Source organism: Taudactylus pleione, unplaced genomic scaffold (assembly GCF_031769625.1).
Source record: "Taudactylus pleione unplaced genomic scaffold, aTauple2 ptg000066l, whole genome shotgun sequence".
NCBI classification, from domain to species: domain Eukaryota; kingdom Metazoa; phylum Chordata; class Amphibia; order Anura; family Myobatrachidae; genus Taudactylus; species Taudactylus pleione.
This window is the reverse complement of record NW_028284468.1, coordinates 31,058,737-31,079,401: the sequence shown is the minus strand read 5'-3', so window position 1 is coordinate 31,079,401 and position 20,665 is coordinate 31,058,737. Positions and strand designations below refer to the sequence as shown.

The window sequence follows — 20,665 nt, the reverse complement described above, 5'->3', positions numbered from 1 at the left end:
CATTCATTAATAACCAAATGATTATTATTTAATCTGGAAACAATAACATAAAACAATGATATTATCATATAATATACAAAGTCACCTTGAATATTTTCAGTTACATTTGACTATAATTAGTTTAAATTGTTAGATAGGCTCTACCTTAGTTGTCATGCTTACATGCTCAAGATCTAGATCAATTAACTGTAAAACATTAGTTTTTTGCACACTTAATAATAATAATCAATCAACATTTATTTAAATGATTTTATTTTGTTTTTTTTTACAGTGAACTAAGGGCCTGAATCAGCAAGTATGGCAACTGCGATTACGCAAGCAATCGGCTGATTGTTGTGTTCTGCTCATGTGTATGCATCGCAGTGTGCATGTGTGAACCGGCCACTGCGATCGGGACTGCGATCGCAGTGACTATGCAGACCCATCGCAGAGTGATTGACAAGAAGTTCCGTTTGGGGTGGTGACGGGGGGTGGTAGGTGAAATGCATGCATGCCAGTGCATTTTGACGCCGTTGCAGTGGTGTGCATAAATTAGGCACTGTGATGCTATAGGCAGCTTGAGTACTCACTGTGTGCGATGAGCTTAGCAATTCCTAAGTAAGGTCAGAGCTTGTGCAAGTGTGCGTGAGGCTCCGATTGTACTCGATGTTACCAATGGTTTCACAGTCTTGCTAAACATTACGGATGTGTGTAAGGTAAGGTGGGCGCCCTTATGTTATGCTGCGATGGCATGGATTAGAATATCATCGCAGTTATTATAAGTCACAGATGAGGTCCATGACCACGCAGAAGCACATGGCTGTAGGTTAAGTGATTTTATACAGGTCATAGTTCTCCATTGTGATATCAGTAACAACTAAGTCACAACTTATTCTTCTATAACATGTTTTTTCCGGAATGGGTATGAAGTCTCGGCGGCTGAATAGCCTAACTTTAACCTCCCCCAGGGGGTGCTTAACCCTAACCTTTCCTCCTAGGGGTGCCTAACCCTAACCTCCCCCCACAAAACCTAACCCTAACCCTGCTACGCTCCCTAAATGAACCTTCCCCCCTCGGGGCTAATGCGAAGGGCGCCCCGGACTTACCTCATTTCGGGCTGGCGTCCTTCGGCATTTAGGTGTTAGGTTAAAGACAGTTGTTGGTATTTCGATGCCTATCTTAAGTCCCTTGTCGGGATTGAGACCGGCGGCATCACAGCTCTCATAACTACATCCTGTTTTCTCTCATAGCAATGAAGTGCTGAGAGACAATTCACCAATTAAGTAGAAAAGGACTTTATAATGAATCAGCATCACTGATGTACAATAGTGGAATAATAGTTAAAACACATGGAGCTTTGGTACTGGTGTTTTCTTCTAGTAGTTAATATTTTATAAAATGTACTTTATATTTAATGCAGGAAATGTAGCTTGAATGAAATAGAATTCTGTCACTCCCCAGCTTCATCCTGCATTAATCTCTGTATTGTTCATAAATGTGAAACATTCATTAATTTTTCCAAGCACAACAGTGAATATTCATAGGTACTATATACACCAAATTGTATGAAATGCAACTAGTACGATTGCAAAACCAATTAAAGTTAATCATCCACCAGACACATACAGTAGACTGATTTTATTATTAGGTATCTTCTAGTGTGACATATAGGAAACGCACTGTATCAGCTCCACAATCTGTACAATTCTCTTGAAGGCATTGGGCAGTGGAGCATGGCATTATTAGTCATTCCATATGGCAAAGCCAGAAGGAGTGTCAAATATTGTGACATCATACTGGTTCTGCATTGTAGATGGGCTTTCTGCCTTTTGTATTCAAAAGCAACATAAAAAAACTTGACAGTCAGTTGTTGATATGGAACCAAGATAGATTTATCATAGCTTGGAGAGAGATAAAGTGGAAAGAGATAAAGAACCAACCAATCAGCTGCTAGCTGTAATTTTACAGGCTGTGTTTGAAAAATGACAAAAGCTGATTGGTTGATGCTTTATCTCTCTCCACTTATCTTTCTCCAAGCTTTGATAAATCTTCCCCATGTTTTGTCAAACTACAGTACATGCTTTCAAATCTACAGCTTTCCTATTTCTGCCGAAATAAGCAGTGTACCATAGTGCATTAGCTCTACACTGTAACAAGCAGACGTTTGTAATATACATCCTGTATGACAACATCCATACAGACTGACAATCATAAACAATTTAATTAATACCCAATAATGCAACATGTACATTGCTTACCCCTGTGGCACTAACTGCGCCATCTTACTATTAGTAGAGGAGACAGCTGTGTCTGAAGCTTCTTGAATTTGATGTTTCTGTGGTACAGCCCTTAGATCCATTTCTTTTTAAGAAATACTCTACAAATCTTAGATACAGTTGAGTTTGCTTAATACATAGAATAGGTTAACAGATTTACAGAGACTACAAATGCAGCTCAGGATTCATAAAATTATTTTAAAATTGCAAGTATACAGTATGCAGTAAATAGCTGTTCTGCAACATTGCCTAGAAATAGGATGTTTGAGGTTCTATTTATTAAAAGCTCAAAGTCCTAAAGCCTGTGAAAATGGGGTATTTTCACTGGAGTTATGGCTTTTGCCTATTTATCAATGCAGGTGAAGGCTAACGCTGGCTATCGTGAGGGATAGCCTTCACTGGGTGCTTTCTGATGGACATTTTATCATGGACAGCTGCAGTAGCTGTTCTGCGATTGCAAATGCCATGCCAGGATGATGTTGGCCACGGGTGCCCACAAGACAAAAAAGCTTTGGTATTAAAACAAAGGTTTAGTTTTTTCCCTATTTTGTACCTTTTTTTCTTTTTTATTAATTTTATTTTTTATGTTTTTGTGGAATCAGAAACTGGAAGCCAAGTCGGGTGTCAAGTTCCAGTGCATGCTGTAATCAATAACCCAGTGAATGCATGCCACCTTGATACCTAACTGTAATGTAAGTGACTATGACAGTAAGCAGTGTTTTGTATAGGAAATCTGTGTGTACATTGTAGCAGATTCTGCGAATCGTGTGCATATGTCTGCACAGGACAAGCACTGTCATCTTTCTCTTTTCACTTTCATGAGCTGCTTAACCACTTACTGACCGAAACCGTTTTGTTCCAGAAGACAGTTTTGGGTAAATTCAATTACCCACGATAAATTACCGCAGGTTAAAACAGGAGGTAGCCTCAAGCTTCAATGCCCAGGGCTATTCAAAAGAAATCCGAGATAAGCAGGGCTAATTAAATATGGGCCAGCAAACAATTAGCACCCGTTCAGTTAATGGGGTTAATTGAATCCTGCTTTTAAGGGGGAAATCAATCACCCGCAGTAAAATACCGTGGGTAATAATGGAAGGTAACCTCGGGCTTTAACACCCGGGGCTATTCAATTAGCCTCCTGCATTTGCTGATAGCCTTCTTAATGCATGTTAATCATGTACGTTAACATGGGTCATCGGGCATTAACGCACAGCACCCGTGATAACTTCATGGACCGTGCGTTAACTATCAGTTATCACCTGATAACTTCACAGTTTTTTGGGGGGTCTCAGGAGACATGAAGAAATCCCCGATAAGCAGGGCTAATTGAATATAGACCAGCGATCAATTAGCACCTTTTCAGTTAATGGGGCCATTTGAATCCTTAAGGGTATATTCAATCGGGTGCGAAGTACAGCAAAGTAAAAAATCTTGCGTCTAATTTTGGATTACCACTGGTATGCCTGCTCCCGATACCCACGGTATCCAATAAAAAAAGAGCTTGCGGGGTTTTCAGCTCTGAAAACCGTGCGCCGCATGAAATAAAATTACAAAAAATGCCACTTACCTGCCCAGGGGTCTCCGGTGGTCTCAATGGCTCCTCAATGGCCTCCCCTCCATCTTCTCACTGGGGAGGGGGCTGCTGAGAGTCTCAGCAGCTGCTGAGAGGCTGCATGGGCTGGTGGGAGGAGCAAGGGCAGCTGGGAGAGTTAGTTCTTTCAGCACCCATTACAGAGGGAGACACTGACACTGGGAGGGGGGGCACACACACAACACTCATACACACCTACAACCACTAAAAACACTTACACACACTGACATACCCACCGCTGCTGCAGGCGACCAGGTCCCGACGCTGGATGCAGAAGACAGCGCTGCAGAAGGTAAGTAATTAAGGACTAATTAAGCTAATTGGAACTTCCAATTGCTTAATTAATCCTCGGGGGGGGATAGAGGGGTGCCGCTGGGGTCCCAGAGCAAGTCCTGCTGATATTTCCTAAAATTAACGATTTTAGGAAAAATCAAACTTGCACTGGAGGTGCTAAAAAAAAAAACTCCCAGCGCTCAGAACCCAAAAAATCCTGCACCTAATTGAATAGCAAAAATCCTGCACCTGCAGGAAAAACCTTGCAGGTGCTGGGCATTTGTTATTCTCGCCCCCAATTGAATATGCCCCTTAATGTGTTAACTGGAAATAACATTTAGATTTTCTAGTCTATCCAAATGAGTTAAAAATGTTTTCCAGAGCTTGTCTGTGTGCAGCAATGCCTTCTGAAGATGACATTACCCTGCTTACCTCCTTGCCTCCTTGGAAGCCTAGCTGCAGAAGGATTTTGTGATTCCTACCTGGTTGACTGTAGTTGACTGCAATGCCCATCACATTTACTCAGCACAGCCAGAAGCAAAGTGGTAGTGTACAATTAGAATTCAATAAGCAAAACACAGAAGCAAAATATTGCAACATGACATGAAACCCAGAAGATTTACTGACCTTTGGGGAGGCTGACTTCACTACTTCCAGCAGGTTGTTGTTGGTGGTATTTGGTATTGGATAGGAAGGCAAGTTTTTGCCTTTTAAAAAATTATCATTTTAAATCCTACTCCAACAATACCTGAAAATACGCTTCATTATATTCCCCTATTGACAACATACTGAATTTCCACTTTAATACCTGACAAAACGATGAATGTATTAGAAATGGACAGATCTTGATATGTGTCTGAAGGACACATTTTGAGATGTGTCTGAAACAACATATTCATGTAAGTTACACAGTTTATTTACCTTCGTCTTTTCCTATGTACGTTCTCAAATGTAATGTGTTCTCAAAATAAGTGCAAAGGCATGTCCATGGGTTTTCATGATGCTTAAAAGACACATTAATTTAGTAAAACTGTTGCAAAGTTTGATGATGTGATCCCTTTAAGCAGTATTGAACAATGTAATATTAAAGTGTGCAATATAAAATATACTTGGATTTGCTGTGAAGTACTAAAATAGCTCTAATGAGGCATTCTTTTGAAAATCATTTCCCAGGCACTAATTAGCTAACTTTCTGGAGGTACTGTACATAATTGGTAATAAATAAATAAATAATCTTTTTTTATATTAAATTTAATTGTTTTAAAGAATACGGGAACACATTCATATTTAAACTGTCTGTCATCATACATGAATGCCAACCACTCAGACTGATTGCGTACATAGTCAACAGAGTGATTTAAAATACTTGAAACAAATTCAAATTAAATGAATCTAATTGACATTTACATCTCACATAGTTATGACTTTGGACGTTTTTGTCCAGACACCATTAATCTATCATAATTTAGTGTAGTCTGAGGAGACTGGGGTGATGAAACCACACAAATTATTTTATTTCTCCTCTTTCAGGAAAAAAAAATGCTGGTTTACTGCAAAGGACACCTTGGGCATGTTGATAGAGTATTTTTATTCTCTAAAGTATTAGAAATCCTTTGTTGGATGATGCTCTTCTAAACTGTAATTGAATTGTGCAATTACACCATTTAACTTTATATGTGATTGCTTTGGACAATGTCCAATACTTTTTGAAGTAGAGATTAGTGAACCTGTCTAGGTAAGTTAGGACACAAAAGAGCAAAATTGTACCTGTATTAACATAATCAAGCATATTAATATGGTATCCCATGAATATCAACTTTTAATACACAGTATTATTTATGTACAGAATCTTGTATGTTGAAATCTAGGGATGTGGGGATTTATGAATAAATAAATAGACATTTGGTCATGTGAGTACTGTGTCAAAAGTACAATATACGGTACTAAGACTATACTCAAAATAAATGCATACTTAGTTAATAGTGATTATAAAATGCTGTCTGTTAATAAATTGTTCTGTCAATACTGGAAATGTGGCTATTTCTCACTATTACACTTCTGCATTAACACTCAGTGAAAGACATCTATAAACTGTTGCATGTACAGTAGCACAATCTACAAGATCATTAAAAATATACTTTTTATGCTGTAAAGTTGCTAGAAAAGCACAGGCTCAGCCAGTGGCGTAACTATAAATTGTGCTCCCCCATGCCAAAAAATGTTCAGGCGCCCCCTCCCTCCCGCCCAAAGATCAAACACACCCAAAGACGACGTTTAAGGTGTGTGGTTACATGATACAGCAGCGTGCCTTACACATTATGACACACTAAGCAATGCCACTTATAACACAGTGTGCCACACCGGAATGCCCCTTACAACACATTATGCCACACAGCAATGCCCCTTACACATGCCACACAATAATGCCACGTATAACACATAATGACATACAGTAAAGCCCTTATAACAAATTTATGCCATGCTGTAATGCCCCTATTTCACATTATGCCACACTGTAATGCCACATACAACACATTATGCCACACAGTAATGCCACATACAACACATTATGCCACACAGTAATGCCCCTTACACATTATGCCACACAGTAATGCCCATAATAGCACATTGTGCACACAGTAATGCCAAATACACATTATGCCAAACAGTAATGCCCATTACATCACACTCTGAAAGATCTACTTCACCAACCTTCCTCTCTGCTCCTGCCAGTCTGTCACCTCAGCTCAAGACAGGTTGCACAGTTTTTATGTCCGTGTAGAACCAGATTATTGGGAACATAGGCCCTCATTCAGACCCACTCGCGAGCGGCTGTCCGCTCGCAAGTGGGTCGATGGTCCCCACTGCGCATGCGCACGACAGAGGGAGCTCCGTCGTGCGCATGCACGATACCCGACGAGCGAAGGACTTTCCTTCGCTCGGAGTGTCTCATCAAAGGGGGCGTGCTGTCGATGGTGACCGACAGCACGCCCCCTTTGGTGGGCGTGCCGGGGGTGTGCCAGCCAGATGGAGGCGTTCCCAAGGGAACGCCTACCATCTGAAGCCGGCCCCACTGACATCACTAGTGATGTCAGTGGGAGTGATTTTGGCTCTGATAGAGCCAAAATCACTCCTGGCCTTGCGGTTGAAAAACCCAACCACAGGCTTTTGCTCGCAGTTTCGATGGTCGCGATGGTCAAGACCATCGCAACCATCATCCTGCACGCTCGTATATGCTGTGGGTGGTGACCCACAGCTATACGAGCATCCAGGAGGACGCTCCATATTAATGGAGGTGGGCCCTGATTCAGAGCGAGCGCTCTGGTCAGAGCGTCCGGCTCTGAATCAGGGCCATAGTTTATAACCTGTAAACTGTGTGTATCAAGTTAGTGCCCCTTATACAGTGCCCCTGTAGTTGTGCTCCAAAATGCAATGCCCCCTATACTAGTTCCCCTTGTGCAATGCCCCCTCTAATAGTGCCCCTTATGCAATGTCCCCTGTAGTAGTGCCCATTATGCAGGGCCCCTGTAGTTGTGCCCATTAAAGTAATGCCCCCTGTAGTTGTGCCCCATATGCAATGCCCCCTATACTAGTGTCACTTATGCAATGCCCCCTGTAATAGTGCCCCTTAAGCAATGCCCCCTGTAATAGTGCCCATTATGCAGGGCCCCCTGTAATTGTGCCCATTAAAGTAGTGCCCCCTGTAGTTGTGCCCATTTTAGTAGTGCCCCCTGTAGTTGCCCCCTGTAGTTGCCCTCAGTAGTGAGCCCCCTGTAGTTGCACCCAGTATTTGCCCCCAGTAGTGAGTCCCCATTAGTGATCCCCCTGTAGTTGCCCCAGTAGTGATCCCCCTGTAGTTGCACCTAGTTGATCCCAATAGCAAGCCCCCTGTAGTTGCCCCCGGTAGTGAGCCCCCTGTATTTGCTCACTCCCCTCCATGCACACACAAATACACACACAAAAAAAAACACTTACCTTTATCCCTGCTCCAGTGCTGCTGCCGTCCATACCCCGGTGTCCGCTCCTCGGCACTATGGGAGTGACGTAATGACGTCACTCCCATAGTGCTCTGCGGGACACGGAAGACGGAGGGAGCTCCATCCTCCGGCTGCTGCCGGGGGTTTGAATAGGACCCGGGCGCCCGCTGGTAACACACTCAGCTGGCGCCCAGCAGATGGAGGGTGCAGGGGGTGCGACCGCACCTCCTGCACGCTCCGTAGTTACGGGAGTTCCGCCACTGAGTGGCGTAACCACTGCCCCCATCGCCCCCAAGCTACCCAGCGCCTCCAAGCCACCGCGGGGGCTGTGGGGGCAGTAGTTACGCCACTGGGCTCAGCTACATAATTTAGGATGAGCATTTCTACCATTAGGCAAACTGAGGCAGTAGGCTAGAGAGCCTAGATTTATGGGATATCTGAAATACTGAATAATTAGCATCTTTACTCAAGGCCGTATTCAATTAGAAGTGAAAAGCCGGTTTTCGCAAAAAAGTATCGCCGATTGCGTCTTTTCACCAGGTCGGAACTTGTCTCTGCATTCAATTCGAGCTGGTTTTCTCCTACGCGGAAAGTCAATACAATGTAATAGGCGAAAAAGATTCGCCTCTGATTAGCAGGAGAAAAGAAGTGCAACATTTTTATTTTGGGGTGCAAAGGTGGGAAATCTCTCAGAACCCTATAGACAGCCCCCCAAAGGACAACTGCGTCAAAAAATTCCCAGGAAAAATTTAATAACACCCCAAAAAAGTACTTTAATTTTGGGGGCGAGAAAGCACAAAGTGAGGAGACAAGTATAAATACTAGCGAAATAGACTTCTTGGGGTGCTATAGGGAGTGGCCAAGTGTTTTTAAGATTGCAGGTGCTTGTAACAGGTGCGTTTTTCAAGTTTTTTTTAAACTTCAGATTAGAGACTTTAAAATATGCTAGCACCAATTTTCAAGTACCCTAAATTTGACAGGACTACTTATTTTCACCCAAAAATACAGCTTAATGACATTCTACATCACTTGTGCAAAGACACTAATAAGACACTAATAAGTAGCTATTGAAACAACTTAAGTACCCCAAACAGTTTTATTAGGGTTATTCGGACACATCTACATTGATCCCCAATGTTAATGCATCTTTTTTGGGGGGTTCAGCCTGGTTTCCCCAATTCTGACAGTTCTTTCTGCCTGTTCTGCATTTGCCACTTAAGAGTTTCGCGCCTTTTGGAATTGAATACAGCGAATAGCGGATAGCGGGGATGCGCGCGATAAATTGCGTCCAGAAGACGCGATGTCGGTGAAAAGTCCGGCAGGCTAAACTTTTCCGTGGGTGCGAAACTAATTGAATATCGCCCTAAGTCTTAGCTGGTGATAAAGTCGATGGAGATAAAGTACCAGCCAATCAGCTCCTAACTCTCATTTTTTCAAACACAGCCTGTGACATGGCAAATAGGAGGTGATTGGCTAGTACTTTTTCTCTGTTTACTTTATCTCCATCCAAGGCTTAGTAAATAGACTCCATTGACTATTCCTTATAATTAATTATTTAAATAGTAGTACAAATAATGTGGTAAGAGAATGGTAAGAGGGCCCTGCTTCCAAACCTACAATCTATAGGATAACAGGAGTTTATAACTTTGTGGGATTTATAATCCAGTCACACAGAAATGTTGGTCTGGGTTCAGGCAATTGTTTCAGAATAGAAATAGAGCATATCAACGTTTTGTGTAAACCGTGTAGAGGGGTTGTAGTGATCAGTTACAATAGGTTAGGAAGGTTAAGAGGATCACTTAGAAATTTCGTAGGCTTGTCTGAAGAGATGAGTTTTCAGGGAATGTCTGAATGTTTTGTTGTACGAGGGAGGGTATTCCAAGAGTGAGTACTGGTAATGGGAACAGATACTAATTATGGATGAGAGATGCAGAGATTATGCGCAGAGCAGAGGAGTTGAGTTGGGAGATAGTTTGAGATAAGAAATTGGATGTATAGTACAGTATGTTAGTATAGTACTGTTTATAGCTTTGCATGTTAGAAGTATTTTATATTGGATTCAGCAACATACAAGCAGCAGTTGTAGAGACTGATAAAGTAGAACAGTAGTAGACAAACATTTTGCAAGGATAATGAGTCTACTAGATTTTAGGGAATGAAAGTCTGTTTGGTTGAAAAGCTGTTGCAATATTGAGTCAATGCGGGAGATGATGAGTGCATAAATTACTGATTGTACAGTGTCTTGTGTATGATATCTGTGCAGTTTTAATACGTTTTACATATAAATTGAATATGAGGAGCAAAGGACAGTTATTAGTCAATGATAGCATCTAGGAAGAGGTCTTGAGAGGTAGGGTTTATTATTGTTGACAGAAGTAGAGATATAGGGCAAAATTTACTAAGCGACAGGTTCTAAACCCCGGTGGTTTGGCAGCGGTTTCTAAATGACAGCCCTGTTCTATTCTATTCTAAAATTTGTCTTGACGGCAGTTTTGCAGTGGTTTTGGCCTTAGTAAATCTGTGAATAGCAAAACCGCCACCAAACCGCTAGGGTTTAGAGCCCATAATGTAGGTAGGTCCTGTTGGCTGGTGCAAATATTATTAGATCTGTCCCACAGAGTTTGAAATGGCAGAAAGACATTCATTAGTGTGAGCTAATACAGATGTACAGATGGTGAGAGATTCTGAGATAATAGTTTAACTTGGGTATCATCTGCATGGAGATGATACTGAAATACAAATGAACTGTTTAGTTTTCCAGGAGAAGTGGCATAGATAGAGAAGAGCAGGACACAGAAGACTGAGACTTGGGGAACTCAACTAATAGAGGAAGTTAAAAGGAGGTGGATCCAGAGAAACAAACACTGAAAGAACATTTTGATAGGTAGGATGAGAACCAGGATAGGACTGTGTCTTGAAGACCTAGGGAATATAACATTTGTAAGGGAAGAAAGTAATCAAGAGAGTCAAATGCAGTAGGACAATAAGGAAGTAATGGCAATTAGTTTAGCAGTGATCAAATCATTAATCACCTTAGTCAGTGCAATCTCTGCAGATGGATGGGAATGAATGCCTGACTGAAGACTGTCCAATGGGTTGTGTTAGGAATGTGTGAGAGGTGAATAAAGTATAGACAAGCCTCCTCAGAAGCTTAAAGCAGAGCCGTTACTAGACTTTTTGGTGCCCTGGGGCAGAAACAGCATTGGTGACCCCCCTTTTTTTTTAAATAAGGAAATAAGATGTGCATGGCAAATCTAATTTGTCCCATTCAATGATGAAGGGGTACTGATCCCTTTGTACCACTGTTATCCATGTGTCACTGCCAAATACAGTGTGAATCCAATGATTTAAGTGGTGATACACAATAATTTTTCAGAAGTGATGGGTTTGCATCCCGGATATGATAGTATCTTGAAGTGTGTGTTAAATAAAGGAGGATATGACTAAAGGTGCTTGTGGAGGTTGCCAGATGGAAGTGGAGTCAGCCAGAGAAGAGATATGGGTGTCCAGGAGATGCCAGAATAAAAGAAGAGGAATCTACAAGTGAGAATGAATATAAGCACAAAATTAACAGGTGCTGCCAAACAGCGCCCCCTGTTGTCCAGTGCCCTGTGCCGTGGCACATGTCACACTACCCTAGTTACGGCCCTAGCTTAGAGTAATGGGTCATTTGTCATAAGGTGTTTTCATTATTCCATGCAGTGCCCCATGTACACTGAGCAGAATCGGCACTAGGTGTGTTCGACCAGTGCGGTCGAACAGGAGCGGCACCCATAGAGGGAGCACCCCATCCCGATTTCAGCCGAAGTGGCCCGCGGGTGGTCAAATAGGGAGGTTGGGGACTCCCCACCGCAGCAGCTGTGCGGCGGTGCTGGATCCCGGAGTCTGAATGGATGCTGCGCACATGCCGGACCTGTCTCTGAGCATGCAGTCCTATGAATTTAAATCAAATATTAATTATGTTTAAACTAGATTGTGCTTTTTGCAATGTATTGTAATACTACTGTATGCTGCTTTTATGTATCAGAGAGGGATGCAGTCAAGAAGCCGACGGTCAAAATGCCGACCACCAGCTTCCCGACTTTGCAATCCCAACAGGGGAATAATGATAGGCGTCAAAATCCTGATGTCTATCATTATCCTTATGCCGGGAGCCCGACGCCCGGTATACTGAATGAAGGTAAGCCGGGCGGCAGGTGCTGACAGCCACACGGGGGGAGGGTTAGGTTAGCGGCTCCCAGGGTTACTTAGGGTTAGGCACCCCCGGGGGGAGGTTAGGGTTAGGCACCCCTCGGGAGGGTTAGGTTTAGGCTGCGGGGAGGGGGGTTAAGTTTAGGCACTAGGGGGAAGGTTAGGGTTAGGTACCATTAAAGGTGGGTTAGGGGTAGGGGGGATAGTTAGTTACTTACCTTGTCTGGATCTTCACTGCTGCCGGTCTTCCGGGGTTGGGATTTGAACCGCCGGACCCATCAGAGAGTAACCGCTTATCCCATCAGAGATTAACTGGGAGTGGTCACTGCTCTTTGATGTGACAGCACCACACTCTCAGCCACACCTACCCAGAGCTGCAGCACCCGGCAGCATCATGGGCAGCATTCAGACTTTCCCCTTACAGTACATGCCTGTCACCATCAGAACTCTTCCTAAACATATGATAAAACATGGCAAATATGGGTTTATTTCAGCAGGTCTGTACAAATAGCCTGACCCCACCTATCCCCTCAAAGAAAAACACTTTTGTTACAATACATTTGCTTGAAAACTAGTGTAATTGTGTGTAAATGTCTGTGTTAGTTTTGTGGTCAATTTGTAATCATCAAACCTTATAGGCTATTGTACGTTTATTTCACCTACTCTCAGGAGTTAATTTCTTGATCATGTAATATGTTGTAATTTGTTGTTAGTCAGATTATAATCCCAATGATCTGTGTACTATTCTCCTAATTCTGCATTTGGGTGTACAGTGTTCTGCACAGAACTCCCCCTATTTTTGCTCCATCTGGAATTCCCTTAAAATGTTTGCTCTTCCCATTCAGAACATCTTCATTAGCAGACCTGACCATACTGCAGAGCAGAAATAATTCATCATTTTCCTGGCTCTACTTACAAACTGTAAATTCTGTGGATCTTATAACCAAAATTTAGAATTCATCCCAAGGAGAGACAAGCAACAACAGAGCTTTGAGCTTGTATGGCCAGAATGTAATCCTGCACACCACGGCCTTTTCCACTGTGAAATTTGTTTAGCACAAATACTTACTGGAAGTTATGAAGTGTGAAATATGGGAGGACTGTGTGGAACCAGATGTGTCCACATACACCTAGCATTGTTGTGCTATATGGTGCATGACATTTGGCATGACTGCACCACAGATAGCCACAGTAGTTTTCTACTTTTGCATTTTACCATATTTTTCACACTGTAGCCACACACCAACAGACTTGTAGTGTACTGGGGACTTAGTATTTGCACTTTTCTCCCAATCATGGCAGTGTAAATTTGCATAAAGCTGTGTGACGGGATGCATGTTGTGGCTCAGTCATATCGGATCCTGGGCTCTTGCCTTTTTTCCCCTAGACCTTGTGTTCTTGTTTGGTTTAGCAGTGCAAAAACAGATGCAAATTGAATAAAATAATGATTGATAAAGATGAATGGTGCTGCTTAGTCGCATTTTTCATTGCGTGCCATACGGGACTATTTGGCGTGATTTGAGGATAGGTCTATGTAGACACATCTGTAGCTAAAGAGATTTATTATACAACATATTGTTCTGAGCTATAAATCTAAGGGATTTTCTCCAATTGTAGATCCATTGTTATATTTTAACAGGCAGAACACAAGAAGACCGTTAGATTGGGTAACTCAATGCGATGTCTTCAATAAAAGATATGCATGACAGAGTATTTTAATATCAGATAACTCCTATTTATTTAAGTACCATACAGTTTGTATGTAGATTTTAATGACATAAAAAAACAATTATCAACAGAAAATAGAAATGTAGATTAAGGAAGAACTTAATTTATTCCAATGGATCCAGCACATCTATTACAATACACCCTAACTGTTACGTGTACTAATTATTTCCTTTCTGACAATTAATGTATCCTTCCATTTTGTTTTACAGGATGCAATGTCAACCTTCTTCCAGTTTGGAGCTTCCATCAAACAGCAAGCCATTGTCATGCTAAGAATTATGGAGGAATATGACTGGCATGTATTTTCTATTATAACAAGCACTTTTCCAGGATATCGAGACTTTATAAGTTTCATGAAAACCACTGTGGATAATAGTTTTGTGGATTGGGACGTGCAGAATGTAATTACTCTGGAAGCATCATATACTGATGCACAAACACTCACTCAGCTGAAGAAAATCCATTCTTCTGTTATACTCCTTTATTGTTCAAAGGATGAAGCAATTAATATTTTTGAAGAAGCTCGTTCTTTAGGCCTAATGGGATATGGTTACATCTGGATTGTTCCCAACCTGGTGACAGGAAACACAGAAATAATACCATTTGAATTTCCATGTGGATTAGTTTCTGTATCTTATGACGACTGGGACTATGGCTTGGAAGCTCGAGTGAGGGATGGCCTTGGAATTATAACCACAGCTGCATCAGCCATGTTGGAAACGTATTCGGTAATTCCAGAAGCCAAGACTAGTTGCTATGGTCAAAATGAGCGGAATGAGATGCCTACTCACACGCTTCACGAGTAAGACATTGAATTCTATATTAAACATTATGATTATATATTAAATTAATAGATATGATACTTTGTGTAGCACAGCATGGGGGTGATTTAGTAAGAAATCCTTTCACTATATATCGCTAGTCAGTATTAATATTAGTCTAATTTTATCAATAGAAAAAAATTGGTCTGTACATGACTGTGTTTCTTCATTACATGTAATATGCCTATAAGCTCTGCATACAGTACATTCAAAACATTCTGCTTTAATACAATCTGAAAACATTGGCTAATGCTACTGATTTTATTAGTGTAACAGCAGTTATTTTTGTAATACAACAAAAAGGTTTTTCTTTTATAGATGTTTTAAATGTATGATATCTACATTTATAAAACTGGAGCCTGATAAAAATGTTGTCATCATGTTGGAATGTAATGACAGTTAATATTATCCCTCCCTTTATCACCTTGTATGACCCCTCCCACCACTGTCAGAGATGTATAGGGGAGAGTGAGGAGGCAGTGATAGAGAGACACAGTGGGAGAAACAGAAGAAGAGGTGTGTGAGTGTGGGCGGACAAAAGTGAATGACAGAAAGAGTGGGAGGAGACAGAAAGAAAAATATAAACATATAAGAGCCAGGCAATGCTAGGCATTACAGCTAGTAATACATAATAATAATAGTAATAATAAATAATTATGGAAAAGTGCCAAAACCACCAAGAGATTGGCTGTATCCTGCTAATAGGGAACATGACTGTGTTATCTTGGGGACATTGTTATGCCTCATTAGCTACCCCACTCTATACAGTATATATATATATATATATATATATATATATATAAATATATATTTATTTTTATTATTTATTAACAGTTTCTTATATAGTGCAGCATATTCCGTTGCGCTTTACAATTTTTAACATTTATAGAACAAAACTGGGTAATAACAGACAGATATATAGGTACGAAGGCCCTGCTCACAAGCTTACAATCTATATATATGTATAGATTGTAATATGTGTATACAGTATATATATATATATATATATATATATATATATATACACATATAGTTTGTTTTGAAAAAGGTCTTTGTTGACCGAAATGTCCCTTTATTGATGTTTGTGAGTAATTAAAACTAAATTTTTCTACTGAATGAGGAGTGCCCATATTCTCTTGGACTTGCAGTCTATGTCCGATCTCAATCTTCTTGCCACTGTGCGGGTGGGCGAACCTGGTGCCAACCATCATAGAGTGGCAGGTAGTGCATTCATCACATCTGTAGCACCCACGTTTGCATCCAGAAAGCCAATGTTTAGGCAAATCAACAGGTTGTTTAGTAGGCCACATCAATAATTGCCTTAGATTACTAATCCCATCAAAGGTACAGTCAGAAGAAATGATAGGCCAATGTTTTCTAATGGCTTTACTGGTGACCTTAGCTGCCAAATCATAAGTTGAAGAATATATCATCCTGGTAGTGTCGGTCTTTTTTGTTGGTAGCTTATGAGTGTCGTTGCCGTGCTTTCACTAGGCATCTTTCCACTGTTCTTGGTGAGTGCCCTCTATCCAAGAATTGTTCATGCATCTCCAATAGTTGCTTTTCAGCCAAAGCTTCGGATGAGTTATTGTGCAAGACAAGTATAAACTGGGAGATCGGTAGGCTCTATTTAAGGTACATAGTTAATTGTACATACTATATAAGTCGGCTCTGGGTATGTGTGGGTTATGGGTCTCTGGTAGTTATGATGCTTTGTTTGTCTTGAAAAAGGTCTTTGTTGACCGAAACGTCGACTCCATTTATTGATGTTTGTGATTAATTAAAACTACAATTTCTACTGAATGGTGAGTACCCATATTCTCTTGGACTTATGTGCAGTATTTTTGGGCCTCCATTGGAGCACCACCAGCTAACTACATTAAGCAGTGACTGCAGCAGACTTGAAGGATTATATATATATATATATATATATATATAATATATATATATATATATATATATATATATATATTAGGGATGTGCAGGCTCGGATAGGTTCGAATTTGCACGTTGAGTTCGGATTTTTCCCTCCAAAAAAACGTAACTCAGAAAGAAGCTAAACGTCATCTTACATGGACGAACATCATCATTCCTGGACAAAAGTCAAACCTATCTGAGCCTGCACATCCCTAATATATATATATTGTGATAGGATCACTGGTAAAGTGGTCTGTGGCATGTAAATTTGTCCCAGATTCCTGTCCTATGTGTTCTAAAAAAACTAGGGGTGTGCACCGGCCACTTTTCGTGTTTTGTGTTTTGGTTTTGGATCTGGATCTTTCTTCGTGTTTTGGATCTGGATTGGTTTTGCCAAAACCACCCTTCCGTGTTTTGGGTTCTGGGTTTTGTGTTTTGGATCTGTATTTTTTTGAAAACAAGCATAAAAACAGCTAAAATCACAGAATTTGTAGGTTTTTCTGCTCCTATGCTATTATTAACCTCAATAACCTTAATTTCCACTCATTTCCAGTCTATTCTGAACACCTCACACCTCACAATAGTGTTTTTATGTCCAAAAGGTTGCACCGAGGTAGCTGGATGACTATGCTAAGCGACACGAGTGGGCGGCACAAACACGTGAACCATCTAGGAGTGACACTGCAGTGGCAGACAGGATGGCAGTTAGAAAAACTAGGCCCCAAACTGTACATAATGCAAAGAAAAAAAAGAGGTGCAAGATGGAATTGTCCTTGGGCCCTCCCACACACCCTTATGTTGTATAAACAGGACATGCACACTTTTACAAACCAATCATTTCAGCGCCAGGGTCTGCCACACAACTGTGGCTGAAATTATTGGTTTGTTTGGGCCCCCACAAAACAAGCTGGCAATTAATGTGTCCCTGCACAAACTGGCTCTACGGAGGCAAGATGTCATCCTCATCCTCCTCATCCACCGATTCCTCACCCTCTTCAGTGTGTACATCCTCATCCTCACAAAGTATTAACTCGTCCCCACTTGAATCCACCACCACAGGTCCCTCTGTACCTTCTGGAGGCTGGTCTTCCTGGAAGAGCTGATAATTCATTTTGATGAACATCATCTTCTCCACATTCTGTGGAAGCAACCTCCTACGCCTTTCGCTGACAAGGTTCCCGGCTGCACTAAACACTCTTTCGGAGTACACACTGGAGGGGGGGCAACTCAGGTAAAATAGAGCCAGTTTGTACAGGGGCCTCCAAATTGCCTCTTTTTTCTGCCAGTACAGGTATGGACTGTCTGACATGCCTACTTGGATGCTGTCACCGATGTAATCCTCCACCATTCTGTCAATGGTGACAGTATCATATGCAGTGACAGTAGACATGTCAGAAATTGTTGCCAGGTCCTTCAGTCCGGACCAGATGTCCAAACTTGGTCCTGCCTGCCCTGCATCACCGCCAGCGGGTTGCTTAGGATACCTAAGTTTTTTCCTGGCAGCCCCAGTTGCGGGAGAAAATGAAGAAGGAGCCGTTGACGTGTCACGTTCCGCTTCAGCTGACAGTGTGTTCACCAGCAGGTCTTTGCATCTCTGCAGGCTTGTGTCGGCCGGAAAGAGAGACACCACATAGGCTTTAAACCTAGGATCGAGCACGGTGGCCAAAATGTAGTGGTCTGATTTCAACAGATTGACCACCCTGGAATCCTGGCAAAGCGAATGAAGGGCTTCATCCACAAGTCCCACATGCCGAGCGGAATCGCTCTGTCTTAGCTCCTCCTTCACTTTCTCCAGCTGCTTCTGCAAAAGCCTGATGAGGGGAATGACCTGACTCAAGCTGGCAGTGTCTGAACTGACTTCACGTGTGGCAAGTTCGAAGGGCTGGAGAACCTTGCACAACATGGAAATCATTCTCCACTGCGCTTGAGTCAGGTGCATACCCCCTCCTTTGCCTATGTCATAGGTGGATGTATAGGCTTGTATGGCCTTTTGCTGCTCCTCCATCCTCTGAAGCATATAGAGGGTTGAGTTCCACCGCGTCACAACCTCTTGCTTCAGGTGATGGCGGGGCAGGTTCATGAGTGTTTGCTGGCGCTCCAGTCTTCGGCACGCAGTCGCTGAATGGCGAAAGTGGGCAGAAATTTTTCGGGCCACCCAAAGCGTCTCCTGCATGCCCCTGTCGCTTTTCAGAAAATTCTGCACCACCAAGTTTATTGTGAGAGCAAAACATGGGACGTGCTGGAATTTGCCCAGATGTAATGCCCGCACAATATTGGTGGCGTTGTCAGATATCACAAATCCCCAGGAGAGTCTAAGTGGGGTAAGCCACTGGGCGATGATTTCCCTCAGTTTCTCTAAGAGGTTGTCGGCGGTGTGCCTCTTACTGAAACTGGTGATACACAGCGTAGCCTGCCTTGTAACAAGCTGGCGTTTCTGAGATGCTGCTACTGGTGACGCTGCTGCTGTTGCTGCGTAAGGTGATACATCTACCCAGTGGGCTGTCACAGTCATATAGTCCTTAGTCTGCCCTGTTCCACTTGTCCACATGTCCGTGATTAAGTGGACATTGTGTACAACGGCATTTTTCAGGACACTGAGGACACTTTTTCTGACGTTTCTGTACAGTCTCGGTATCGCCTGCCTAGTGAAGTGGAATCTAGACGGGATTTGGAACTGGGGACACACTACCTCCATCAATTGTCTAAATCCCACTGCACTAATGGCGGATACCGGACGCACGTCTAACACCAACATAGCAGTCAAGGCCTCAGTTATACATTTTGCTTCAGGATGACTGCTGTCGTACTTCATCCTCCTCGCTAAGGACTGTTGGAGGGTCAATTGTTTAGTAAAAGTAGTGGTGTTCCTACTTCCTCTCTGGGATGATGAACGACTCCCAGCAGCAGCAACAGCAGCAGCGGCAGCAGTAGGCGTAGCAATGCAGGATCCTCCGGAGGAATCCCGGATAGGAGAGTCAGTCATGCCAGTGACATGGCCTGCAGGACTACTTCCGATCCTGACTAAGGAGGAAATTGACGAGGAGGGAGTTGACGGTGTGGTTTGCAGGCGCTTGGATACAACAGGACAACGGGATTTAGGTGTCCCTGGACTGCTTACGGTCTTAGCCAAAGTTTCTGAACTTGACAGTAACTTTTTATGAATGCGCTGCAGGTGCCGTATAAGGGAGGATGTTCCTAGGTGGTTGACGTCCCTACCCCTACTTATTTCACCTTTACATATGGTACATATGGCAAGACAGTTGTTGTCCGGATTTGTATAGAAATATTGCCAGACCAAAGAGGTGGAATGTTTGGTCTTCTGCCCAGGCATGACCGTGATGGGCTTTTTCATCCCACGGACAACAACTGTCTCCCCCGTAGCCTGATTTAAACAAACCACATCACCATCAGAATCCTCCTCGCCAACTTCCTCCTCAGCGCCAGCTACACCAGTATCCTCATCCTGTTGTACTTCAACAGTGACATCTTCAATTTGCATATCAGCAAGTGGACTGTGGGTGCTCCTTTCAGCACTTGCAGGGGGCGTGCAAATGGTGGAAAGAGCCACCTCTTCCCGTCCAGTGCTGGGAAGGTCAGGCATCGCAACCACCACCACACTTGGACTCTCCTTGGGGATTTGTGATATCTTCTTAGAAAGCACAGTTCTTCGCTGTGCTTTTGCCAGCTTAACTCTTTTGATTTTTTTAGTGGGAGGAGGGCTTCCATCGTCATGAGAAGCTGAACCACTAGTTATGAACATACTAGGGATCGACCTTAGCCGTTCCTTGCCACTCCGTGTCGTAAATGGCATATTGGCAAGTTAACGTTTCTCTTCAGCTGATTTAAATGTTTTTTTCAAGGTCATTTTCCTGAACTTTGTCATTTGGGATTGTATGTGCCCTCTACTATGAC

The 20,665-nt window shown here is 42.4% G+C and overlaps 1 protein-coding gene across 1 annotated transcript in view; it reads left to right on the top strand.

The window, feature by feature from the left end:
- Positions 1 to 20,665, top strand: part of GRIN2A (glutamate ionotropic receptor NMDA type subunit 2A) — a 718,378-nt gene that overhangs the window by 456,798 nt on the left and 240,915 nt on the right. Inside the window, exon 3 of the mRNA XM_088466915.1 lies at positions 14,225 to 14,817. Coding sequence (XP_088323041.1) covers positions 14,225 to 14,817 — 593 coding nt within the window. The remainder of the gene's footprint in view (positions 1 to 14,224; positions 14,818 to 20,665) is intronic.